At 29.4% G+C, this 27,462-nt stretch overlaps 3 protein-coding genes across 3 annotated transcripts; all 3 read right to left on the bottom strand.

Annotated features, from left to right (window-relative positions):
• Positions 1 to 555: 555 nt before the first annotated feature.
• Positions 556 to 3,031, bottom strand: LOC114405731 (peroxidase 44-like). Its single transcript, XM_028368198.1, has 2 exons — positions 2,802 to 3,031; positions 556 to 1,362 (listed from the first exon to the last, which is right to left on the bottom strand). The coding sequence occupies exons 1-2, from the start codon at positions 2,994 to 2,996 to the stop codon at positions 619 to 621; spliced, it is 939 nt and encodes a 312-aa protein (XP_028223999.1). The 5' UTR covers positions 2,997 to 3,031; the 3' UTR covers positions 556 to 618.
• Positions 3,032 to 6,541: 3,510 nt separating this feature from the next.
• Positions 6,542 to 9,583, bottom strand: LOC114405730 (cyclic dof factor 2-like). The gene is made up of 2 exons (XM_028368197.1): positions 9,211 to 9,583; positions 6,542 to 8,109 (listed from the first exon to the last, which is right to left on the bottom strand). Exons 1-2 carry the CDS (start codon positions 9,301 to 9,303, stop codon positions 6,754 to 6,756), a joined length of 1,449 nt encoding a protein of 482 aa, XP_028223998.1. The 5' UTR covers positions 9,304 to 9,583; the 3' UTR covers positions 6,542 to 6,753.
• Positions 9,584 to 23,116: 13,533 nt separating this feature from the next.
• LOC114405353 lies at positions 23,117 to 24,408 on the bottom strand. The gene is made up of 3 exons (XM_028367930.1): positions 24,216 to 24,408; positions 24,032 to 24,084; positions 23,117 to 23,570 (listed from the first exon to the last, which is right to left on the bottom strand). Exons 1-3 carry the CDS (start codon positions 24,298 to 24,300, stop codon positions 23,427 to 23,429), a joined length of 282 nt encoding a protein of 93 aa, XP_028223731.1. The 5' UTR covers positions 24,301 to 24,408; the 3' UTR covers positions 23,117 to 23,426.
• Between the last annotated feature and the right edge of the window lie 3,054 nt (positions 24,409 to 27,462).

Raw genomic sequence — 27,462 nt, forward strand, 5'->3', positions numbered from 1 at the left:
TCTAGAAAGATCTTTTTAGAATGTAATTTTACACTCTAGATTACGTTTTCCAGAAATTTAAAAAGGCACGGGAAATAAAATTAGAGGTTCAGGAAGCAACTCCGGAAGAGTAGCTCAGATCCAACAAAAGAATGTTTCGTAATAATAGGGCTAAACCCAACCCTGCTAACAGGGTTTTGATTTTGACGCAACACTACTAAAAAAAAGAATTAAAAACAATGCTACGAGTTGCGCCTCTCTGATCATAATTAACAAGGAAATGCACCAACATAGAGAGATGAGCTCACCATTCAAGGTCACGAATTTTTCGAAAGTGAAAGCTTGTCACACTTTTTTCCAAACCATAATTTCAAATCAACAGAAGAGAAAGTGCACACGACAATTCCACTGCTACTTATTCATGGTTCATATATAATAATGAACTACGTCCAAGCAACTTATGGAGTTATGGTTTTTGTTAATTGGTACACATAAAATCGACTTAATTATGTTTTTAATCAATCTTAATCTTAGATGATTCTACTTTCGTGTATTATTTATAAGAAACAAGTTATATAGTATAAAATATATTATAACTTAATATTTTATAGATGGGATGGAAGATAGTTACGGTTTAATCTAGTTGCGGTTGAAAACCGAGCATTTCCTGCGGATTTCACCTTGATTTCCAACCAGGACATCAATCTCCCCCATCTTTACAATCGCATTTGCGAAACCCTTTTGAAACTTATCCCCATTCGCAGCAAAATCCGACACAAACCCTTTGGTAGTCGCATCCAACGCAAGCTGCTGATCAATCAGAAGCACCCCTTTCTTGGCAAGAATCTGCTCATAAAACTCATTATCGAAAACAAAAGAACTCTTCTGATCCAAAGGTGTAGCAGGATCCCCTCTGGAGCTGCACAACTTCACCAACTTAGCATTCAACGCAGGGTCCATAGTAGGGTCAGGTTTCGCCCCCGAGAGTCTACCATCAAAGAAACTACAATGTGCGACACCAACGGTGTGTGCTCCGAAAAGGGTCACCATTTCCTGTGTTGTTATGCCTTTGCTCGCGAAAAACTGTGATGTCACGGACACGGGAGTGTTGGGTCCTGGAATGTTGACGTCGTCGATGTTGGAGACTAATCCGTCGCGTCTTCCCGTCGGAACGTCGTATTGGGGTCCTCCGGATAAGGCCACGGCGTCTCGGGTGGCTAGGGTTATGATGTCTGCACAGGACACGGTTGAAGGACATGCTGCCTCTAGGGTTTTCTTCGCTTCGTCGATGAGGTCGTAGCCCCGGACGCTGCCGTTGGCTCCGGCTTCTTTCTCCGCCGTGTTGGCCTTGGTAGAGTTTATGAGTATGGATGCATCACAACCCTGTAATTACAAATTAAGAAACACTGATTTCTACTGTGTTGTTGTGAATTATTGTAACTTGAAATAGTTTGGTTATGCATGAAATAAGTGTAAGAGAAATACCCACAGTACATGCACTTGTTAACACATACGGTGTCTGTTATCAGAAATTATTAGGTAGTGTTAGATAACAGCTGATTTATGGTTCTCACTAGGATTAGTATGTGAGACGTGATCAAGTGTTACTAATTATATTTTGTTTTAAATTTAATTAAAAACTTAAATACATATCACATAAAGATTATTGAAATCATAAACAAATAATGATTTAAAATCACCTAATAATAATTTATAAGGTAGTTTCTTGATAATATTTGTAATTCATTGATAGTTGTTAGTTATATTTTTAAATTAATCAATTGAAGATCACCTTATACGTACAAATCTAAAGAATAATTATATTTATACATCTACTTTCTCTATTTTCTTTTATCACAACCCGAAAGCAGAATGTACATTCATTATGTTTCAAATTCATATGAGTGATGTTTTTTTTAATCTTACTGCTCGACAGAAATCTCATTCTTTATTTAAGAAGAAAAGTACTTATCGAAAAAGGTTTGATTAATCATGTGATTCCTACACTTGCTGTCAACTTTTCTTTTTGATTCTATATCTAAAATTTCTTCGTTTTAGTTCCTATATAAATATTTTTTAGTTAATTAAGTTTTATTCTTTTAACTTTTTCAAATTCTAATTTTTAATCCTTCAAAATTTATTTTACAATTTTTAATTCTTTAATTATTTTTTTGTCAGCATTTTCAGTCCCTAAAAAAATTTAGCCTATTTTTAGTCTTATATTTGTTTTTATTGCTCAAAATTAGTTCAAAATATATAAAAATAAAAAACTAAAAATAGGCCAAAAAAATTCAAAGAGACTAAAAATGCTGATGAATAATTAACGAATTACTAAAATGTTATAAAAATTTGAATGACTAAAAATTGAGATCTAAAAAATTGAGGAATTAAAAACTTAATTAATCAAATATTTTTCTTTTTGCATTTTAGTTCTCATGTCTCCATTTTGTGATAGTTTTACATGATCAAAGAACTAATGATATGAACTAAAACATAAAAAATTGCTTACACATAAGAACTAAAATGTAGAGTTTTAAAAAGTTGATGCAAATATAAAAATCAAATAATTAACTAAACCTATAGGGAAAAAAATAAAAATATGCATACCCTAGTATTCACATATGTGAATGAATTTTTTTGTCTTGCTCAAAATATTCATAACCATATTTAAAAGGGAGAGAGAATGAAAATCATTCTCTAATAGAATCAGAACACATAAAATTCGTTCAATTTCGTACACGTACATTTGGCCTAATAATGAAGAGTCTATTGGAAAAAGAAAAATATCTATATGTGTGTGCTAAGATTAAATTGTATCTTACTCTGACAGCACAGTCATGGAAATGCATGCGAAGCAAGGCTGCAGTAATGGATTTGTCACGATTGAATCGATTCTGCACCACTTTCTTCACAATGGACTCAGCTTTTGGGCACGAGGATGCATAAAATCCAACCTTCAAGTCCGCGAATGCCAAGGGAAGAAGTATGAAGTAAAAGTAGAGGATTTTGATCTTCATTTTGGATATATGCTTTAACTATTTCTTAATTTTTTCAACACTGAAGTTTTGTGACTCTCAGAATGGGATTTGACTATATATATATATATAAAGAGAGAGAACAAAAGAAAGGGTCGTAGCTTAGTGCAAATTGCCGCCTGATGACTTTGTCTTTGAAAGTGATTCAATCAAGGTAATACTGAAATTCGGATAGGTATGATTATTTTTCTTGAAAGCGGTACAATGCAAGATGTTCACCACAAAAGTACAAATTATTTCATACATTAATTTGCTTAATTACTATGACCCTAGCTAGTATTGTATATGCATGGAATATTCACCGAAATAAAAATTAAAAAAAAAAGTATTGTTTGGAATATGCATATAGGGGGTTGGAACCAGTTAAAAGGGTTAGTGGCAAATCATGGTTTTTTTTTTTACTAAGAAAGATTTAGTATCAGAGTAAGTTTCGAATAAGATTGCTACTCAAAACTACAGAATATATATATACTGGTGAAACTTCGACGATGCGGTAGAAGTCTAAACTGGCCAGTTGTTCCTTCAAGTTGAAACAATGAAATTTGTATTAATTACTTTAATCTATTATTATTAATATCTTGTGCATTTCAACATCAAAATCTTCGAAGAATCCGCTTGACTAAAATTCAACGAAAACCTTCAAAGCACCTGTAACGTGTCTGTTACCTTTTGTTTTTCATTTAATGTTTTACTCTTTTTTTTTGCATGTCAACTGTCACGACTCAAGACTCCAAGAGTCGTCTTAAATAAAGTGTTCTCTATACACAGAACTATAAAGTGAAGATAGTTTTCTTTACGCACAAATGGTCAGGAATCAAATATTGATTAATATACTTAAGACATTCAATTAGCTATCTACTAATCACATCAAGTTTTGTCACTGGCAAAGAATGAATTAGTGACAAAAATTTAAAGACAAACATAAAGTCCATCTCCTAATTCGGTCGCTGAATGCTAGAGAGATTACATCCTAATTTTATTTTTTTCATCTCGAATTTAATTATGTGCTATTTTTTTATTCTAATAAAAGGTTAAATTAATCGGCGAGTTTTCATTGTTTTACCAAATTTTTAATTAGGTTTTTATTTTTCTTAATTGAGTTCCTGAATTTTTTTTCAACTGGATCATCCCGTGCAATATTATTAATGTGTCATCCTTTGAATCATGTTATAATGTTTTTCATTCATTTTATATCAGATTTAGGCATCATTCCATTAATTAGTTGCTTAATTTCTCTTATTTAGGACATGTTAATACAAGAAGTTGTGTTTTGTGATTTCTAGAAAGATTGATTGAGTCCATCTAAAAAGAAAGATTGATTGAGGATGAAGTTTTTTTTTTTATAAAACGAAGTCAATGCTAAGACAAGATGGTTGTTATAATTTCAACTAAGTTGACACTACCACAACCAACTACTTTAATATCAATGTCTGATTCATTAAATAGATAAATAAAACAAGACAGAAGCCATGGTGGTACATCAAAAGCCTGACCAGGTGGAGCAAAACAAGGACTATCTAAACCTATAGTAAAGAAGACCTTGCATATCCTGTACAAAATATCTCGAAACAAACTTAGGAACAAAGCCCACCAACAAAAATTTTGTATACCCATCCCTGAGAGGCTAACCTATCTGCACAAGTATATGTGCAACCCTATTTTCTCGTGATTATTGATGGTTTTCTAATGTGATTTCCAGGTCACTTTGGCACTTTAATTGATTAAACGCATCCATTTTTGTTATTATGTGCTGTACGGACCCAAAAGAGGAGAAAGGTTGCAAAAAGAGTTGGATTTCTACTAGACAACTCTCAAAATTTGAATTTCTACTAAATCTTCTAATCATAGTCACTTGCTCAGTTAAGAAATTGAATGAAACCTTTTTTTCCTGCACAACTATCAAACTGATTCGCTTGGATTAAGTTAGAATTTAGTTGTTTTGAAACTTTAAGTATGATATTTGGACTTAAGGTCCACTGTTACTATTGTTACTATTATGTAAAGTATATTTATCCTTAAGTGTAATTCTATACATATCATAAGCATGAGGAGTTAAAAAATGAAAGATGTAGATAACATAACACCAGTCACTCCACACTACTGCGTAAAGTATATTTATCCTTTAGTGTAGTTCTATACACATCATAGGCATGAGAAATTAAAAAATGAAAGACGAGGATAACATGAGAGGGGGAAAACAGGTTGAGAGTTGTATGAAAGGGAGTGAGATGAGGATAGTACAGGGGAAATTAAGAAAGGGAGAAAGGGAGGTGTAAATAGTAAATGCCAATCTTGGATTCTAAACTTGTCATTAAAAAATTGAAGGCATTGCAGGCTTAATGAAATTGTAATGGGTGTTGCTAGGTGCACCCAACATTTTTTTAAAATATCAAAACTGCCATTGCACATTTTTCGTATTTGTGATGGGTGTGTGTGAGGACGGTCTGTAAATCATACGGATCAAATTGATCCATAAGGTTGATACGGATCAACTTGATCCGTAAGCCTTTTATAGAACAATACGGATCAACTTGATCCATAGAAGTTTTATGGATCAACTTGATCCGTAAAAGTCTAACGGATCAAGTTGATCCGTAAGGCTTTTACGAATCAACTTAAATGGCTTACGAATCAAGGGTATTTTCATCATTTCATCTTAAGTGCTGAGTGCACCAACAATAATGCTGGATGCACCTAGCAACACTCAATTGTAATAGCAAAACCAGGCCCATCATGATTGATAGTGAACAAGAAATGGTTGCATAGGATTACTTATAAGTTATAACCAAGTAGGCTGGAGAATTGATATACCTTTGGTTATTTTTTCTTTAATGAGTGAAAAGAATGGCTTTTGTCATGAGGACTATTTGAGCCATTCTTTTTACACGAGTCAAAAAGGCATATATTCCACAGGTTGTTTTACCAAAAAGAAGATACCTCTCTACTCGTTTGGTAAAGGGATCTTTTCATCGTAAAAAGTAGGGCCTCAAAACAAGGCTTTTGAGACCATATACAAACTTTGGTTAAGTAAATAAGATTAATGGAACCAAGAAAGATGGGGAAAAGGTGATAAAGTAAAAGCACTTGCAAAAAAGGACCTTCAGTCTTTGCCTGGTTAGAACTGCACTTCAAAGCATTTCCAATTATGACTTGCTCCTTGCTACACAATTAAAAGATAAAGAAAACGAGGTAGGGTAGTGCCCCCCAAAAGAAAAAGGATAATGACTTCACCAACTTAAAAGAGACTTCTTACATGATCAAATGTGAGATACTATAATTTCATGACTTCCCCCCCCCCTCACATTAGATAATGCTTTCCTAGGAAATAATTTTAAAAAGTATATATTTTCATCTCTTTTTCAGTACTGCTGCTCTTTTCTTGAATTGAAAAAAAGGAATCAAAATCACACCAATGAATCATTCTTGTTCACAGATTCATCTCAAACCAATGGACATGTGCTACATAGATCCATAACATCCTATACCTTCTATATACACTACCTTAAATGAGGAGTGTTTGCAGAAAGTAATCGCTATCAATTTGTTGTTTATTGTGGCAAAGGCAAAAAATCATCATTATCAGAGAGCATAGCTCAATATATAGATTTTAGTACACCATTGAAAATCACACAATAGATTTCACAAAGTAATGCTACCTGCAAAGTGAAACTAAAGCCAGCAATGCAATGGTGTCCCACACCAATAGTTTATTTTTACCAAAAATGGCAATAGAAAATTACTATAAGCCCTCCTGAAATGCATGAGCACGAGAAATAGCTGCCGGATTGGCTTCCAAGATTTGAGAGGCACCCAACATGCGATCTTTTCCTTCTTTTGGTTCATTTTTTTTCAAAATATCACCATTTGATACAAATTGCTGCATATCAGGCTTGATAGCTAATGTAGCTCTTATAGGACTTTTTGAGGCCTCATTTGGGGCATCAATTCTAATGGTCTTTGGAACCGAAACACACTTCTCGGATTTCTCTTCATTGGTGCAAACTGTATCTCTAGTGTGCTTTCCAAGTGTTGGTGAACCATTGCCTGAGCAGCAACTGTTACTAGTGGAGGAAGACGGCGAAAGGCAAGCATTGGATCCTATTGACACTGTCCCGGTTCCAGCATTCCAAAGTTGTGTGCCACTCCAGTATGATGGTGGTACAAATTGCAAAGGAATGCTTGGTGGGCACATGCCAGGAATTGCAACCATTGGTGTGGGACACCATTGCATTGCTGCAGGACCAGTGTTATTGTATGGATTGCACATTGGTGCCGAAGATCGGTGAACCGCTTCCATGGAATTCACATTATTCCAACCTGGATAAGGTAATACCCATGGAGGAACAGGGTAACATTGCAGCCAATTTGATGGACTATGTTCTGATAATTCACTTCCTTGAGCACCATTAGTTGTCACTGAAGATCCATATAAGGATGGTTCCCCTCTATACTCTACACAGCTGATAGAACTTGCATCAACACATCTTCTCTGGTCTCTAAGATTAAGCATTGAATCCATCGATTCGCAAAGAGGGATATCGGGACCAAATTTCAACACGGTGCCGTTATCTGCTGAAGACCTGAAAGGAACTGAGGATTCAAGACTTGCGATATGCTGCTGTTGGAGACCAGACGAGTCCGTGGTTTCTAGCCTGGAGGTTGGAATTCCATCAGAGGTTACTATAATGTGTCGGTATTGAGAGGCTAGGTGCTTATTCTTCCGTCGACCAGCACCTATCGGAACATTTCTCATCGTTCCACCAGCAGTCCAATACCTTTGGCAGTTCTTGCAGAAATGCCGAGGTTGATTGACATTATAGTTATTGAAATAACAAAACTTAGTGTCCAAACTGTTGCATCGTGGACACTGAAGAATCTTGTCTGGTTTCTTCAAGACCTTATCTTGATCTGAGCTACCAGTCTCCATATCATCTTCCGCAGGCTTGGGATTCACTATCGGCTCATTTTCCTGCAATTTATGTTGGGACTCCTGTTTACTATCCCTTGAATCAGAAGAATTTTCTTGTTGCTCAGTGTTTTCTCCACATTCACTGGGTATTCCCAGTTCTGTTTTCATTATGCTGCTGCAAGCATCCTAAAATTTAAACCACAATCAGTGGTAAATCAAAATTAAGCAACAAACCCTAAGAATAGACAAAAGCAGAAAAACAGAATGATCATGTTATACTCATTTTCCATCAAATATTACAAAAATACCACATAGCAAGCAATCAGTACAGTATAACTTGAATCTCTTTTGATATCTCAACTTAATAAGCATTTATTTTGCAAGAAATGATCTTTATTCTTTTTGGAATACCATGACCCTCCCTATACATTACCTATGCCTCAAATTCCGTTTATTCCTTACAACATTGGCATAAGCTAACTATATCATATCCAAGAAAAATAAATGTATCTACTACTGACAATGGACAAAGCATTCAACTGAATTCATATATATGAATTGTTGGACAGCAAGACTTTTCAGTATTAAAAGCAATTATTGTGTATAAATGCCAAAAGAAACCAGAAAGAACACCTAGAAACTTATTGTATAAAATGCATTTGAATACTATGAAGAGGACCAAATTCTTTGTGATTGATACACCAAGCAAAGAGATATAGAAGATATTACAAGATCCAATCTGTTTAAAATAATCAGTTACAGAAAGCTCTTGTTCTACAGATGAAACAGCCATGCTCCATCAAACCAACAACAAGGACAAGAATAATTAAAGACGCTCCAATTCAAAATGAAACAAGCTCAAAGTTATAATACTATAATTCATGGGAATAATAATAACTTGCTTCCACTGAACACCGCCTTTGTTTATAGAAATCTAAAGTCTAAACTTGAAACACACAAATATACCAAATTAAGCCATCCAAGTAAAAGCTAACAAAAACTTCCATTTATCAAGAGACAACACCACCCTTCAAATTCAACAAGGTTTTAAAGCTTGAAAAGAACTCCAATAACCAGCCAGAACATAATAAAAAAAAAACTCAAGAACCCCATAAAGCTTTCCACACAAACATATAGATAAATAAATAAAAAATCCAATTTTACGTCCAACCCATTTACACCAACAAGGAATAAGAAAACAAAAACCATGATACATGAAGAAATGAACCAAAACAATAATTGTCGGCTAACTACATATAAAAAAAAAAAACAAAAAAAAACATGTACCTTGGGTCCAGAGTTGGCCGGAATCTGACATTCCGGCACCGGAATCTTCCTTCCAAATAGCCTGATACCCGGATCCTTCTCTGTCTGAGACATGTTGCTGTTGTTGTTGTTGTTGATGATGATGTTGATGGTGTTGTGTTGCACACTGAAACTAAGCACCTCCAACACCCATTACATAGAACAGAAGAAGTGAAAGAGAAAATCAGATATATTAGTGTGAGAGAGAGAGAGAGAGAAAAAAAAAGTGGCTTTCTTTCTTTTTTTTCTCTTTCTGAGTTTTGTTTCCACACAAGACAACTTTTCAAGGGAAGACAGACATCACACTTGCACTAAAATCCCTCTGGAGAAAAAAAGCCCCACCCTGCAAAAAGCACAAACAACGTGAGGCATCAAAGACACTAGACTAGCAGTAGTAGTACCATCTCTTGTTTTATTTTTTTAAATAGTCAGATTTATTTTCCAGAGTGAAATGGAATGATAAATTAATTCTTAAAAAATAAAAAATCAAAATTAAGTTTTTGAATGTAAAAAAAAATATAATAAATTAATTTTATTATTTATTTAATTATCTTAATCATCAATGTTTCATATTTTTATATACGAATTTGATTATTTATTTTTTATCAACAGTTAAAATTAATATAAATAATCAAAAAATCTCTTCTTTTTCTTTTCTCCTTTCCTTTTTTCTATGACAAATCTTTTTCTTTTAAAAAGATTAACTTTTTATTTTTTTTTGGAAAAAGTGTTTGTTGCTTTTTCTCTTTGCTTCTCATTTGTGTTCAAACATGTGACGTACACTGAATATTAAATCCTTCTCGTATCACTTTGGTTTCTTGTTTTCCTCGTTTTAACATACTTAGTTATGTTCACGATAAAAAAAATTTAATAAAAAGTGATTATTTTATTCACTTTTCAATAAATTAAAATTTTTAATTATATTATTTATTCCTTGATATTTTTTAAATAGAAAAATGATAACTCACTAACAAACTTTATTACTTCTAATTTTTAAACAAATATCCACAATATAATGTGATTAATTTTTCAAACAATATTTTTCTTTTTTCATATATATAACACTTGAATTTTGAGACTTTATTTTTTAAAAATAAAAAATAGATATATATATATATATATAAGAATTGAACCGACTATTATAAATTATAAATATTTACTAAATTAATGTCTTTCAATAACAATGAAAATCGAACGTCTTCTCAGACTAATTTTTGTCTCAAATAAAAGACAAAAAAAATAGTAGAATTCATTGTCATTCATGCAGGTTTCATTAATTGATGTTCACGTTACTTTTATAATATGATGATGGGACGGTCAATGGTTATTTCTTGGATTAAAAAATGTAAGCACTTTTTAAACCTTTATAAGAAAGCTTAACAACGTACAAACTTTAAAAAAAATTAAATTTTTTATTTTCTCTTATAATTTTATGATTCTTATCTTTTAGTCTATATAATTTTAAAATAATCTTTTTAATTTATATAATTTATATTTTAAAAATATTTTTTTAATCTTTATCGTTTACATTTTAACTTTATTCCTATAATTTAAAAATAATAAATACTAAAAAAAATAAAAATTATAAAATTATAAAAACTAAAAAAACACATAAATGTACAAATTTGATGCATTTAGACGTGGTTATGGAGCATAACATGGGAAGTTGAAGGTTCATTAATAATATTGTAAGGAAAGGACTAAAAGGAAAAAAGGGAGAAAGGGGGTGGAGACAGGTGGCAGATGACGTCAGAAAGAGAAAAGAAAAAAAAAAGCAAAAAGTGATGGCATTGCCGACTCGACTAGGCCCAACCAAGCAATGGGGTTGGCTGAGCTTTTTACGCCGCCTTCAACGTTTATTTGTTTTTCCCTAACAATTCATCGCATTCAACTCAAATAATAACATAGCATCATGTGAAAACTTTCTGCTCATTCTTTTCCATAAATATTTAAAGTAATATGATTTTGTTCAAATTTGTGTAATTTTTTTTTAAAAATAATATGTATTTTATTTACACATTATTAATTACAACTACTTGACTTATTGTATACAATAAATGAATGATTTTTAATTAATTAATAATATAAAAATTTACATTAACAAATACTTTTTTTGATACATTTATTTGATCATGTTTTATTTTATTTATTAGATTAGACATTAATCTCACTTATATGATTGTTATTGGTTTGAGATAATTTTATATACTCTATGTAAATAAATTAAAATAGGTATATTGAGCTATAGTATTTTTATGAATAACTCTATGTGATTTTTTTTATATTAGGCTTAAATATAATTTTGATTTTCATATTTTTTTTAAATTTATAATTTTCATTTTTCTATTTTAAAATACAGATAATTAGTTTTAATATTTTTCAAAATTCATAATTTTAGTCCTTATTTCAAAATAAAAATATTTAGTTTTCCAGTCTGGTAAAATCCATAGCTGTTTTGTCATTCCATCAAATTCAAAAAACTTTAATTGATAAGAAATTAATCTAATGTGACCCAAATTTAGTGATGTGGCATGATGTTATTTTTTATTCTTAGTCAACGTTAATCTATTAATTGTCAACATTTTTAGTGGACTAAAATCATAAATTTTACAAAAAGAAAAAATTAAATGTTTCTACTTTAAAATAAAATGACTAAAATTATGGATTTTAAAAAATAAAATGACTAAATATCTTTATTTTAAAATAAGAAAATTAAAATTACAAATTTAAAAAAATAAGGAGAGTAAAGTTGTATCATACTAGTTTATAAAAATTGGATCCAAATTTAAAAATTAGCTTTTTATCCATCAATTAGACATTTGTTTATTTATTCATTCAATTGATTTATTGGTTTGTTATATATAAAAAAATTGATTTATTGGTTTAAAAAGAATATAATTATCCATTTATTCAGTCTATTTAATTATTCCCTATCACATAAAATTTTAATTTAATTAAAAGTTTTCATACATAAGAAAATTGATGATTTTTATAATAATTATTTAAAAATTACATCTAGGATAATCGTTTACAGTAACATTATCTTAATAGTAATATGTAAAAGTTAAATTCTAAAATAAATAGACATAAATAGAATCCTCCCTAAGTCCTTTTTTTAGTGCAATCTTCCACAAGTCATTAAGAGCGATGGAGTTCGTTTATTTTGAAACTACCATAGAATTAATTTTAATAGAATTAACTTTGAATCTTTATCATAAATTTCTTTATCATAAATTTATTTAATATGTTTTTTTTTTCTTAATTTTTTTAGTTATATATTTAGTCCCTAAATAAATTATGAACCAATCTTAATTTTTAAACTTTTTCTACATTAACATTTTTAGTCTATGCAATCAAATATTACAGTCAAATTATGACCTAACAGTCCCATTCTTCATGTGAATTGTCATGTCATCATCAATTAATCTAACGTGACTTTCATGATAATTTTTGGTTAAATTATGTTTTTAGTCATTAATCTTTTCAATGAAAATTCACTTTTTGCTCTTAGTATGATTTTAGACATTCATCTTTTCAAGAATTTCTCTTTTAATCTCTCAACTATTTTTTGACCAATTGTGAACTCTCAATTATATTTGTCACTGATTTTAGTTTCTCTTATTAAATATCATTGTTAAGTGATGATATAATAACCACATGAGTTACAAGTTTAATGTAACAATTATGTAATAAAATGTTTTTGATTTGAAATATTTTTTAGCCATTCTAAGACACTACAATTTTTACATTACTATACAAGGATTGACTTAAATATATTTTTGATCCCTGTAATTTAATGTTTTTTTCATTTTTGTTCTTGTAATTTTTTTTTCATTTTAGTACTTGCAAAAATATATTTATTATTTTTTGTTCTTAAAGTGTTTTAGAGAACCCATTGAATAGTAAAAAAAGTGTTTGGAACAATGAAAAAAACATTATTTAGAATACTTTATGGATGAAAAATAAAACAAACACATTCGATAAAGATTAAAACGAAAAGAATTTTTTTTTACAGGAACAAAAATTAAAAAAAATGCTAAATTGCAAGTACCAAAAATGTATTTAAGTCAAAAGGATTTTGACTTTGAAAAAAAAAACAAACAATTGAGATGGAATAATCAAAATCAACCGCACGTACAATATAAAGCAACACACACTTGACCATGATCCAAAACAAAAAATGAACAACTCATGGTAAACAAAATTAACAAGAATAAGCAAAATCACAAACAATTAACACATGAATCGAAACTCCAAGCACCCAAACTAGAGAATCTTTCCATCTTTAAACTCTTTTGACCCTAATCCGATACCCCAAATGTTAAACCCTTCCATTTTATTCTTCCTTCAACAAACCATTTTTCTCCATGCGTAACTAGACATGACAACAACATAGGTATGGGTATGTAGTTCCTTGTTCCCATTTTCACCTCCCAAAACCCATCTCCACCAGTATGATTTTTGGTTCCCCATCCTCGTACCCATACCGACCCTATAATTTTAAAAAATTAAATTATAAACAAAAAAATAATTTTAAGTAAAAAAAATAAAACAAGAACATTTGATTTTCTATATGATAGTATGACCATATATATCCAAGAAAAAAAACTCTATAAATAATAATGAAAGACTATATATGTTATATAAAATAGAGATAATTTATTTATTACACGTATTGGATACAAGACGAATATGTACATAACCATTCTTGTTTTGATACCCGATTTTAAAAATCAAAATACCCATATCATCCTTGATTAAAGCAGAGATTTCTTGTCAAACTTAAGATGCGAGTAGAGCGATACCTGTAAATATGGATTTATTTGTCATACTTACAACTAACACCATGCATAGAGGGTGAACATAAGATGTCAATGGTGGTAATGGCAAGAGAGTGAGGCAATGATGATAGATTCCAATGTCACCAGAATTTTCAAGTGAATTGTTGATTTGCCTTTTGTGAGTTGCAAATTGTGCTTACTACACCTTTTTTTTAGAGTGAAAGGGTTTCAGAGGGACAAAATTGAGGTTTAGTAAGATATTGTACTTCTGCAGGGAAATAAATATTGAAAGCTAGTCAAGTATAAAATATTTGTTCATTTATAATTAACATGTTGTCGGTCATGAATAGAAACAGATTTAAATATCTTAAGCAAATACTTAAGACATGATTGAGAAAAGATCTCAATATAGGTGATCGTTTAATTTTTTTAACAAAGATTAATTATTAATAAATCCGTAGACACATGTTATAATAATCCAATTTTTTTTTTATCTATAACAGTTACTCAAATTAATTACGTAAGGTTAAGGAGATTCCTGGATGTTTCAATTTTAGACATAATTAATAATGTATATCGTATATTCACAGTTCACTCGATCACAATTAACGTTATAATGGAACTATTATTTATTTATGTATAAACAATTCATAGACGTTTCGTGAAGTTAACCCCACCTATCCCTCGTACTTCGTTGGTTTGACTTTGTAATATTACGGTGCAAAAGCATATGATATTGAAAAAGTAAAAGATAAAAAATAAACATAAAAAGCTGCAGTGATAACTGATAAGGATCAATCCGTGGTGGCCTTGAAAGGTAACAATGCTTTTGCCCTTTTCTCCACCAATCTTAGACCTTTTCTTCATGAATTCACGAAATTATATAGTTATATCACATTCAACATATGGTGCTTGCTTCTTTCTTTAATTTCTTCATTTGATTTTATTTTCTATTTGTTTCAAAGACATGATTACATATGTAGGATCAACCTTATCTTATCTGTCTAACACAGGGAATCCGTAAGAAGATGATAATATTAGAATATGCAACAACAAAGAGATTTTTGTCCTTCCTTCTTTAATATTATGAGATAATGTTTTTGGCTGCTTATATATTCTGCTATTACGAAAAGAATTATGTCCAAGTTTATCTGGTTTCTATTCTTTTTCAATGAGATTGTTCTAATTTAGAGAGATAAAAAATGCGAGAATGCAATGAAATTCATTTCTTAAGCCTATTTTTAGTTGTGGTTTTAATTTCACATTCTATTTTTTGAGCTGGAATAAGCTCATTATTCTTAAAAAAGAAAAAGTAGAAATCGGATAAATATCCAAAAATTATATCATCATATCTGTACTCTGTATGTCTTTGGTGTATAGATCGGTTTCGACACATGTTAAAACAAACAGAACAAATATTTTTTTTATTTTTATTGATTATTATTTATTTAAATACTAAAGTACAATATTTTTTAAAACAAATTTTTTCCATTTTTTTAATAATTCAATTATTTCTCAATTACTAAATAAAAATATTGAATTTTTATATTATCATGAATTTTTATATTATCAATATATTAAACATACTTATTTTTATTTAGTATTTTTTATTAAATATTGATCGAATATTGACACGCACAAATAATGATGTGAACACATGAATGTTTAGAACCTATGAATCCACAAATCACTTGAATTACACCTATCTCAAGAAAGTTAATAACCAAGTTTGATGATCTATTTGTTCAAATAAAATTGAGTTTAAATCTCTTAAGCAATATTTTAGGTATAATTTTTATAAATAAAAAAAAATTAAGAGAAGAGATTCCATTAAAAATGATTAATCAAATTTCTAATTAAATATTAGTTATTGATATATGAAAGAGAAGCAATTCAACAGAGTTTGATTTGGTTTGTTTTTTAGGGTGTCTAGCAGTGGAATTTTAGAGGAAAAAGAAGAAGAAAAAAAACACATTTTTTTTAATTAAACCATGGTCACTGAGGGGACTAACAACAGACTTCCAAAGATTATGCTAGTTCTCTGGCCAGGAAACTACTAAGGGTGTGAAGCTGATGGCAACTATCCCTTGAGTAAAACTTCTTGCATTCCCACTATTGTTTCATGCATTTTCCATTACATTATAGAATACAATTGGGTTTTCCATAATGAGAGTGCAGAAAGCAACAACCCTATCCGTTTTGTGTTTGAGTGTTGCTAGGTGCACCCAGCATTATTGCTGGTGCACCCAATATTTTTTAAAATACCAAAACTGTTCCTACATTTTTTTTTGCATTTGTGATAGGTGTACGTGAGGGTGGTCCGTAAATCGTACGGATCAAGTTGATCCATAAGATTGATACGGATCAAGTTGATCCGTATGTTGATATTAAGCATACGAATCAACTTGATCCGTAAGCCTTTTACGAATTAACTTAAAAGGCTTGCGGATTAAGGGTATTTTCGTCATTTTATCTTAAGTGCTGGGTGCACCAGCAATAATGCTAGGTGCACCTAGCAACACCCTTTATGTTTTTGTCCAGTATACAAGCCCGGCCCAAGAAAGAGAGGTCCAATTGCTAGCCATCAATTTCGTGGAGCCCAAAATAAACAGAAACAAACCCGGCCCGCTTACTGGGACAACACCATAATAATCTAACTAAGATTCGGAATATATCTAGGGGTCTGACAACAAGGCAGAACTAAATCCAAAGAACAAAGAACCGTTGACCAATCTCCTAACTCAGGCTAGACAGCTTAATTAAATATCTATTGAATAAATATGAAATACCTATTACAAATTAATTTTCTAATTAAAGAGAAAATATAATTTATTTTTTATATAAGTTATTTTTGTAGTTTATCCTAGAGAGTTTATCAAAAAAATTTATAAACAAATCATAAACTACTTTTATATGCTATATTTCTTTATAAATTTTATATGAAGGTAGGAAAAAAAAGGCTAAGTGTATTTTTTATTTTTTTTATAAAAAAAGACTAAGTGTATGTTTGGATTAAAGTTTGTAAAATGTGTTTTAAACTTAAGTTTAATAAAAATGAGTTTATTATAATGTGATTTACATTTAGAATTTTTTTGTTTTAAAATATACCGATAAAATAAATTTTATTTGGATAATATCAACCAAAAGCACTTTTATTTAATGTTTTTATTGTAAAATATAAACCAAAAGTACTTTTACTTTAAAAGCAACCCATTTTTTCAATCTTAGGTTTGCCCTAAATGTGAGTTACAAAATTAATTTTAAGAAAACTCAAACATAATACAACACTACATGAATTCTTCCATTGACGGCCTTAGAATATGGTCGGTTCAATATCTTTTCTCAAACGGCAAGATGACCGATTTAAGGGTAAAATTAAAGCACAGGATATAGGTTCATCAATAAAAATATATTTTCCTTTAATTTTATAATGCAAAAAATGTCATATTTATTAAAAATATATTAAATATATTAATAAAAACATTTAATATATAATTTTTTCAAGTAAAATATTTTTTTTAAAAAAAATATTTTAAATCTCACTTTTCATTGGATCAGCCTGCAAACGGATAAACCTTTTCTAAGAAAGAAATTGGATCGAGAAACTGTAGGCCATAACATTCTTCAAATACTATAAAAGATATAAAGTAAAAAAAAAAATACAAATAGAAGATTGTTACCATTTCCTAATAATTCCTTGGTTAGGAAAATTGGTAGTATATAATCATGGGTTTAAATACTTTTTTCCTGCAAATTAATGTTTTTTTTTTAATTTTTGTTATTGTAATTTTTTTTATTATTTGTAAAATGTACTTGTTTTATTTTTTTATCCTTAAAATGTTTTAAATAATATTTTTTATTATTATTCAAAATATTATTTAAAACATCTCAAAGATAAAAAAATAAAATAAACATATTTTATAAAGACTAAAAAAAATTTACAGATAAAAAAATAAAATTAAAAAGAAAAAATATATATTTAAGTTTAATCATTGCGAGTATGCCTGGACCCTATAAAGTTATTCCGCTCACATATGTTTACATCTAATCCAATTAACACAGTAGTCAAGAGTCCCACTTTCTAACGTGTTTCCAAGTAGCAGGACTATTGAAAAAAATGTTTCAAAAATTAAACTAGAGATTACATTTTGTAAGTTTTGCAAGATTTTATGCTATGTGCATGATTTAATTACAATTAATTAAATTAATGATTTAATTCAAATTCTTAGAATTTGATATTGAGTTTAACTTATCTCCAAAAACTAATTTTAAAAAATAAGCATTGTCCTTTATTTTTATATTTTGCTTTAACCATACGTAGGATCTCTAACATAATTCCTATCCTGTTTAATAAATATTTCAAGTGTAATATTTGTACAATCAACATTTGTAGATAATTCAATAAGGACCCGACAGCAAATGACCTGATTGATTAAATAATAATTTCTAATGTGGACATTCAAATTGTATTAGAATTGAATTTGGAACCTATTTAACATCAAAAAGTTATTTCAAGATGTGTTGTCTGCCGTAAACTCTATTTAAGTCATATTTTTTATTCGTGTGAAATCTTTAATACTTATAATATTGATACATGTGAAATATTTGAATATGATATGAAAAAATTTATAATACTTATGCAATTAATTGAGTTAGATTTATTGATATATTAAACAATTAATATAAAAGTATATTTGGGCGACAAAATAAAGGGTAATTGGATACAAAACACAAACCTTTTGTCAATTGATCAGTTACAAATAGTTCGGTCAAAGGTTTTGAAGCATTACCTTTGAAGTGACATTCTCTAGTGATATTAAAGGTTTGTTTGCTGAAAATAAGACATAATCATGTCAAATGGTCCTACTGAGTGAATGAGAAAAGCACTACCGTACTCCCATTAAAAACGTTCTAAATCATATGTAATTAGTTTGCTTTGGGTCCTTTATGCTTTGATATGATTTATACTAATTTTTATATTTGTAGTTGTGTTTAACAGAGCCATTATTGTACTGAGGAGATATGTTAATTTAAGTTGGTGTGACATAAATATTTTATGCAAGGTAAAACACCATCATTATCATCATCAATTGTCAAAGTCTTTGATCTAACTATTAAATAACCAAAATTTATGATGAGTGATTGATTAAGATTAACTTTCAATTAGACAATTCACTCTCTAATAACAAATTTGTAGTACTTTTGTTGTTAAAGAAAATTATTAGAAACACATTCTTTTGAACATATTATATTTTTTATTGGTTGAGTTTTTTAAAAAATTATAGATGTCACACATTTAATTATTCTCATGATTTTTTAGTTTTGATAAATTTAAACTAATCATAGTGTATATGTTAGAAGAAGAGGGTTATGGAGTACAGCTGGTAGCATTTCTAGTTACACGAAATCGTTTTACAAATATGGACCTTGTTTCTTATGTAGTTATGTAAGCCAATTTGCTTAACTTTGGCTCTAGACCCTACGCTGGCTTAGCATCCTCTAACTTTCCATTATAAGATATGGACATAGTGAATATCACAATAAATTAGACGATAATGCAATATTTGTAATCATCATTTTGGAAGTGACACAAGGAGACTTTTGTCTTCGTGTCATTTTATCATTTTCTGTTGGTTAGTGGGTCATGGTTCCTTGATCTATGACAAAGATCTTTATAGATAAACTTCTCAATAAATATTTTTAAAAGAAAAAAGAAATCTTTTTTATAAATTAAAATTAGTTATTTATAAAATAAAATTAGTTTTTGAAGAAGTTACATGTGAAGATTTTTCTAAATTAATTTAAATATAAGTTAATTTTAATTCATGAGAGAAACTTATTCAAATAACACCAAACTTATATGTTGGTTAGTATATGATTAGTTAATTCAAACTTAAGAATTAAAAATTAAATTGCAAATTTATATTTATAACCAATATTATGTGACCACCTAGCTATACATTCTATAGCTCATCGTACCCAAGTAAAAGTATGCCAAAAGTGATATTTTTCTATGAATGCATATGCCATCTCATTGAAGAATAGTTAAGAGACATGCATCTCAATATTTACCATGTCATTGATTATATTATGCTGTCGCCCAATTCACAAATAGAGAGTAATTTTTTCTCCTAATTTTCGATCATCATTGTGATTAATTTTTCTTCTGCAAAAGAAAACTTCCCTCCCAACTAAAACCAATGTCCAACTCTTAACAGTGCTCTCTTTGATAATAACATCTAAACAAATTTAGAAAGACTTAATTATACATTTTATTATTCAACTATTATAATTTTACAAATTTCACCCACTATAAGTATTTTTTCCGCATTTTGTCATTGTGTTTTTTTTTTTGTTCATTTTATCAATTTGATAAATATATAATTAAGTGTTGTTTGTTGACATGTTACTAAAAAACATATAATGTATTGTTAGGTAAAAGGCATGAAAATTTAAATAAAAACATAATAATAAAATGCACGAAAAAAAAAACTTAAGTAGTAAAATGCATGAAAATTAAAAAAACATGATGCATGGTAAAATACAAAAAAAAAAACATTAGATGATAGAATTCATAAAATAATGATAATTAAATGATAAATGTACAATTAAGTCAAAATAAAAATGTTCTTATTCATGATATTTATTCTAATTTATATATAGAGAGAATTATATATACTCTTTTGTGTTACATTATTCTTTTCTTTTCTCTTAAAAATTATACTATTCTCTTATAAGAGATATTTAAATATACACTAAAATTTAATTTATTTTAATATAAATAAATCTCTTTGCGTCATTTTTATTTCTTTTTAATGACATGACTTTTAACATCATAAAAAATAGTTTTAAATTTGTTGTATGAATTTTGACAATTCTGGTATTGGCCTAAAGCTAGTCTAGGTATTCTTAGACCTAAAGCCAATTGAATTTGACGTGAGGCTTTTTTAAAATTAGTAAAATTATTAGAATAATAAGGGACATTACAAAAAATTAAATTAGTGATTTTCTCCCAAACAAGGTTTAAACCTCATTCACTGCAAAAAAAAAAAAAAGCACCATAGTTATCACTAAACTAATTAATAGTAAAAATTATATAAATATTAATATTAAATAAGTTTTTTTCTGGGGCCTAAAGGATGGTCTTGGACAGCCCCATAAATAAAATTTCAATTTTTTACTTATTATTAATATTATCTTTCTTATAATAAATAATTAAAAATTATTAATTTATCAATAGGAAATATTTAAAATGAAGAGATATTCTTTAAAAATAAGTATCTCATTGTATCATTTTCTCTCTTAATTAGTAACAAGTATATTTATATCTTTAGCTGGCATTTTAATATTGTTAATGATCTTAATTTTAAAATATTTTTTTTACTACGTATACTAAACATTTTAAAGGGGAAAAAAATCCAAACACTTATGTTTTATACCGACACTATAATTGTTCCCAAATTTTAATTGAGAAAATACCACAGTATACCTATTTTTCTTGTCCTGAAATCCAAAGCTAATTATTTTTTGCACAGCCATTATAACTGTTCCCAAATTTTAGTTAAGATAATACCACAGTAACTAATTTCACCTATATTCCTTTGCCTCCCAACATTAGTATTTTTTTTTTTTGCAATAATATAACAATATTGTTGTATATATGAGAATAGGTGAGAAATTTAATAAGAGTAGAAACTTATATTTTTTTAATTAAAATTTTTAAAATTATATTTATAATCAGTAAAACAAATACACCATTTGGTATACTCAATTATTTTAAAAGTCTTTAACTCTTTTATAAATGCATGTATAACTTATAAAATGACATTAACAATTTTATGTAGAAACTTTTGCTTTAGGGGAAAGAGGATTTTCAAAAATAAAAGTAAAAATTGAAATCCAAAATAAGATTAATAGTAGTAGTATTTAAATAAATAAACCTTATTATCGGAAAGAAATTATTTAAAATATTATAATATATAATTTAATAAGTAACTTTACATCCCAAAAAGTTAAAAAAAAAATTAAAAAAGGTCACATCTTAAATATCGCTTTAAGTTCAGACAAATGTTATAAGCTGGACAATAAACTTCGAAAGTTCAAAATGAAAATTCTACGTGGAGTTTTAAAGTTAATAATCATTTCATCTCCTAAAATCCCAATACCAAAAAAATCTTCTAAATTCAAAATTTAATGAGTTTCATAGCTAAACTTAATTATGAAGAAGTTTATCCAAACAGTAACCAGATTCAAGCTATGTAAAAAAAGGATTTTTCTTTTCTTAATCATGTGTCATTATGGTCATTAATATAATTAACAAATTCTTTCCAGAATTAAGATCCTATAAAAATTCAGAATTCAAAAATACAAAAGTTTAGTTTGTATGACATTTCAATATGGTAATAGGGCTTGAGATTTCTGCTTTAATTTATCTAACAGGTAATGACGTTTTACTAGCAAAATTAAATAAAAAGGAAGCCCGAAACCTTCATAATCTTGATGTACTTAACCACATATTGTGAACCATGGTTATGTAACATTTCTTCCAACGTTGACACTCAGGCAAAAATGTAAGAATTTTTTTTGTTAAATTTTCGTTCACTACTGTAACCACATTTTTTTATAATTGTGCAGTTACGTATTGCTAGCTCCTCATATTAATTATATTGTTGCCCAACACAACCTTAAATTTGCAGAATGTCACTTTCCAGATTTGTATATAATTAATTTAACATACATAAGATAAATAAGAATGTGAAATACATACACACAAGTTTCAGCTTTGGCTGCTTACCCTTCAAGTTAGCCTAATTGTATTGGTGGGTAGATTAAGTGATGGCTAAATTATTCACGGTTACATAATATTTATATAACCTGCATATTAATATTATGTAACCTGAATTGGAAGGAATGTATTTTTTGGGTGGATGTACTCATCTTGTACATAGGTTGGGGCACCCTTTGTGCCTCACATATCAATACAAATATATTTTGCAGAGTAAATAAAAAATCCTCTTGCCCTAATTATCAGCACATGATTATTGTTCCATTAACCACCGTCTCTTTAATTTGTAACATACTATCACATATAATTTGCTACTCAGAACTAAACACAATCTACCTTGTTCACATTTCACTATGGAATCAAGGTTTATCATCAACCAGTACAAACCTCAGATTTAGCTCATACACCTTTCATATATCTTACAACAAACTTTTTATAATACCAAAGCACTTAAGCCAAACTAATTAACAACTTAACTAGGACAGACCTTAGATTAGAGATTTTTCATACAGACAGGTCACATTTTCAGCATTGCAAACCATTACAAACCCAAACCACACATCATCTAGACACTTCCAGTACTCAAACTAAATAACTAGTCAAAACCCTGATTTCCAAGATCATACATGAAGTCAAGGCTTTCCAGGAGATTTTGGATAATGGGCTGGATTTGGTCTTGTTCCAGGGTAGTCCACAACATCCATCAACATTCTGGTCTCTAAAGTCCCTTCTTTCATTTCATCTTCGCTATTCCTTAACCACATAACAAGATCCTCCTACAGGTTAAAAGATATCATTGGCCATTGCAGTATATATATAACAACAATAACAATCATAATTATTATTATTATCAGAGTCATTAGTTACTAATGAGAATAGTAATCGATACCCCATAGATACGACAAAATGAAAATGATCCTATAATAATTTATCTGTAAGAATCAAACACAAATACTAAAGATTTATAATAATTCATGTATCTTGTTCAATCAACTCAATTAAATTTTTTTTATATCGTTCTATGATTTAGGTTATAATTTGTTGAATTGGATTATTTTAGGGAAATTGGATTTTGTCATGTTGTTAGGGCACAAGATATGGCCATCTCCCCTTCGAGGTTAATTATCTTATAATCTTGTTTTTTAATTTATGGAGTTTCCGGGACATATATGTGGCATAAATATTTGTCCTTGAGAGGAAAAAGGAACCTGCAAGGAGACAAAGAGAGAGAGAGGACCTTAGCCAGATGATCTTGCACTAAAGGATCAATTTTCCCGATCATGGAGCTTCCTATATAATTCACAATTTAACATGATGAGTCAGACTTAATAACCCTGAATTAATACATTAACAAATCTTAAAAATAAAATAAAATAATACATTTAATGTTAAAGGTTGTGCATCAAACCCATGAAACTTACTGGTTGCAGGAACAGCAGCAACAAATACAACGAAGAAAAGAGCCAGAAGAATAACAAGAAGCCTAAAGAGGGCTTTGTTCTCCATGATATCAGTGTAGATATCTACAGAAAGAGGGGAATATGATGAGTAATTGAGAGAAATTAAAGAGAAAAAGACTAGAAGAGCAAAGCTTTGTGAGATGACCTAGGGAAAGGGCCAAGAGGGTCCTTATATGGAGGAGAAGGGCTAGCACTCCTTCATTAAAATATCACCAAAGAATATAAAACAAACACTGCCATTTGCATTATAACAAAGTAATGTGTACGGAATCGTTAAATCCTTGGGTTTTCTCCAACTTTTGAGTCATGTAATTTGTAATGTTTTTATCAAGATAAACTAAACAAGTATTTACCAGCTCCTTCCAGTCAGTGTTCATTTTTTCTTCTTTTTTTAAAAAAAAAATAATAATCGAGAACTTCATTTTCTCTTGCTAATTATGCATAGTTAAATTGGTGTCATTAAGAAAGTTGTTGAATATTAAAGGGATGCTCCAATTAATGTATCATGTATGCAGGGAGAAGCATAAGCATAAGCATAACATTCACGTAAAAAAGTAAGACTATACGTTTTATGTTTTTTTTAATCAGCATATACGTTCTGATGTATAACAGTCCATTTAAGTAGGTAAACAACAAATGGTTTTTACTATGATATAACGCGATCTTGTTCGTTGACAAAACTACTAGAGAATATAGGTTCTTTTGCTTTGAATAATTATCAGCCTAAAGATCATGTCATATTAGACTTATCAAAAGTCATATTCAATGGTACTGAGATGAATTGAGTTGGAGCTAACAAAAGTCAGATGCGTATGATATATTCAAATGCTTTTCACCACGCATATTTTTGAAATGACAGGCTTCGTCATTAGTGTTCTGGGTTAACAAAGGGATTGTATTTAGATGAGTGTGAACAAGTTATTTAATGAGAGAATCTGTATTTAATTTTTATAATATTTAAAATTATTTTAAAATAATAATAATTATGAATCACGAATGAAATTAATTTCTGGTTTAATAAATTAAAAAATATCCATTATTTCTTACTCATAATAAAAAAAATAGTGTTTTGGGGTATTTACTACTCACAATAGTTATTGGGAGTCAGAGAATTAGATCTATGTACCATTTGAGCAGCAGAATATCAATATAATATTTCACATATTGTAGTTTTAAGAAAAAAACTGAAGGTCAAACATATGAACCCCATTAAATAATTAATTATCACAAAAATGAAGAATCATATATACTACTGTTCCATATCCACTAACGGTGGCTATACTAATTTAACAAACATGCACCTGTCACTACATGAAACGATATAGTAGCGAGTTAGAAAAAAAACCATATAATGTAACATCTAACATGTGATACATATGAAAGATTAATAGTATATTGCTTGATTAGTTAGCATTGGCGTCCAATGAATTAGGTAGAGCCTCTCAAGAGAATAATCTGCATATAATTGACTTCCCCGCGCTACATTAACACAATTAATTTGGCCCCAGATACCAAATCTTTGATGATTTTTCATGTACCGTGTAAAGCGCATGGAGAAAAACAAACTATATAATTTTGCTCTTTTTTCTAGGTCCTCCTCATAAATGTTCCACAATATCTATATGACATTCTTATTATATATTCACAAACATTAATTAGTGAGCAACATATATACAATGTAAAGGGAATTAGCAGGCGGATTGTGTTATATTATGACCTTCAATAATTATATTGCCACTTGTTAGGGTGACACGAAGGGATGATATATATATATATATATTGCAATAAACAAAGTGTCTTTAAGAAGTGCAGGTTCACCAAATAATATAGTGGTGTACAAGACCTGCAATCTATTATCCCAGGTGTCAGGTGTGTCTTTTTTTCAAAAGATCGTTTTGAGTGCGTTGGTAGGTAGGTGTTAAGCACCCTTATGGGTATCATCATCTTGCAAAAACAGCATAGATACAGATTGTTGCTCATCCAGGTATCACTGATTGGTATCTGGGTGAATGTGAGTCACCCTTTTTCATTTGGCCCCTCGTTTCAAGAATCTCATTATGCCATGTATGTCTTTACCAATTACAATTTAAAATATCTATACGGTAATGGACCTACAAATTAGGGCTTTCCACCTGCCCAGTTTGTTTAATTTATGGCAAGGACCCAATCGTTATACTATAAACGCGGATTCTACCTATTTGCACATCCCTTTGTTCTCCTCTCTTTCTTCACACATTTTTGTGTTTTTCTTTTGTTAAAACTACCTAATTTAAAACTAATTTTTTGTCGCAAAAATATGTTTTTCATCCTTATAAAATTGAAAAATTTTAAATTTTTTTCTTGCAAAATTTTTCATTCATTTTCCGTTCTCCTACAATTAACCGTGTTATATTTTAATCGGGTGCAAGCTTCAGGTAAATCTGAACATACATATAACATTTTTGGTGGTTGTAAATCTAGGAATTAAAAGCTATCACAAATTACAGTAAAGCCACCACTAATTGCATAAAACTTGTCACAATTTGCATTTTTTATTTTTTCTGCAATTTATGGTGATTTTTCTATAATTTGTGGCAGTTTTTTATCCTAAAAAATATCAGGTAATTTTAGATTAGGCATTTTTGAATACCAAAAGTTTTAGGTGTAGGAAGCAATGATCCAAACTGTAAGTATGCATCAACAAAAATAACTGGAATGATCAAATAGCATCATAAGAATCAAAATAGTGTGAGAATTTTGAATCATCCATCATGGGAAGGTGAGAAAAAACTTTGACTATTTATCCAAAATTTGAGATCCAAGAAATTAATCTAAGATTGTGTTTATGTGTTGATGGGTTTACATAGTACATCTAGCTTGCCTACTTCTTCATACTCATGTTGGTTGGTAATAGTTGTTAGGAAATACAAAAGGGACACAACTTCAAGAGATCTTTATCATTGGGTTATGAGCCTATGAGCACACGACATAAATGAACTTCACATTATATTTTAATTCAAAACATTAAGGCATTAGATTTTTCAAGTCTTTCTCTTTTATATGTTGCTTAACTTGTCCATTTTTACCTAAGGGGGGACTTCACATTCGTGCATGCCCTTTAATAATTTTTCTTTCAAGTATAAGTTTCTTTCACGTGGTATCTCCCCCTTAAGTGAAAGCTTTTTTTTCCATCCACAAGCATTCAATGGTCACACTTAGTGCTTAGCCA

Source organism: Glycine soja, chromosome 3 (genome assembly GCF_004193775.1).
Source record: "Glycine soja cultivar W05 chromosome 3, ASM419377v2, whole genome shotgun sequence".
NCBI classification, from domain to species: Eukaryota; Viridiplantae; Streptophyta; class Magnoliopsida; order Fabales; family Fabaceae; genus Glycine; species Glycine soja.

What these genes read in the sequence shown, in the direction of transcription:
- LOC114405731 (XM_028368198.1), bottom strand. Translation starts at nt 2,996, where the DNA reads ATGAAGATCAAAATCCTCTACTTTTACTTCATACTTCTTCCCTTGGCA. An exon ending in TCCATGACTGTGCTGTCAGA is followed by an intron (nt 1,363 to 2,801) that starts GTAAGATACAAT and finishes TTGTAATTACAG; the next exon opens with GGTTGTGATGCATCCATACT.
- LOC114405730 (XM_028368197.1), bottom strand. Translation starts at nt 9,303, where the DNA reads ATGTCTCAGACAGAGAAGGATCCGGGTATCAGGCTATTTGGAAGGAAG. An exon ending in CGGCCAACTCTGGACCCAAG is followed by an intron (nt 8,110 to 9,210) that starts GTACATGTTTTT and finishes TTTAAATTTTAG; the next exon opens with GATGCTTGCAGCAGCATAAT.
- LOC114405353 (XM_028367930.1), bottom strand. Translation starts at nt 24,300, where the DNA reads ATGGAGAACAAAGCCCTCTTTAGGCTTCTTGTTATTCTTCTGGCTCTT. An exon ending in TGCTGCTGTTCCTGCAACCA is followed by an intron (nt 24,085 to 24,215) that starts GTAAGTTTCATG and finishes TGAATTATATAG; the next exon opens with GAAGCTCCATGATCGGGAAA. An exon ending in TGCAAGATCATCTGGCTAAG is followed by an intron (nt 23,571 to 24,031) that starts GTCCTCTCTCTC and finishes TTTAACCTGTAG; the next exon opens with GAGGATCTTGTTATGTGGTT.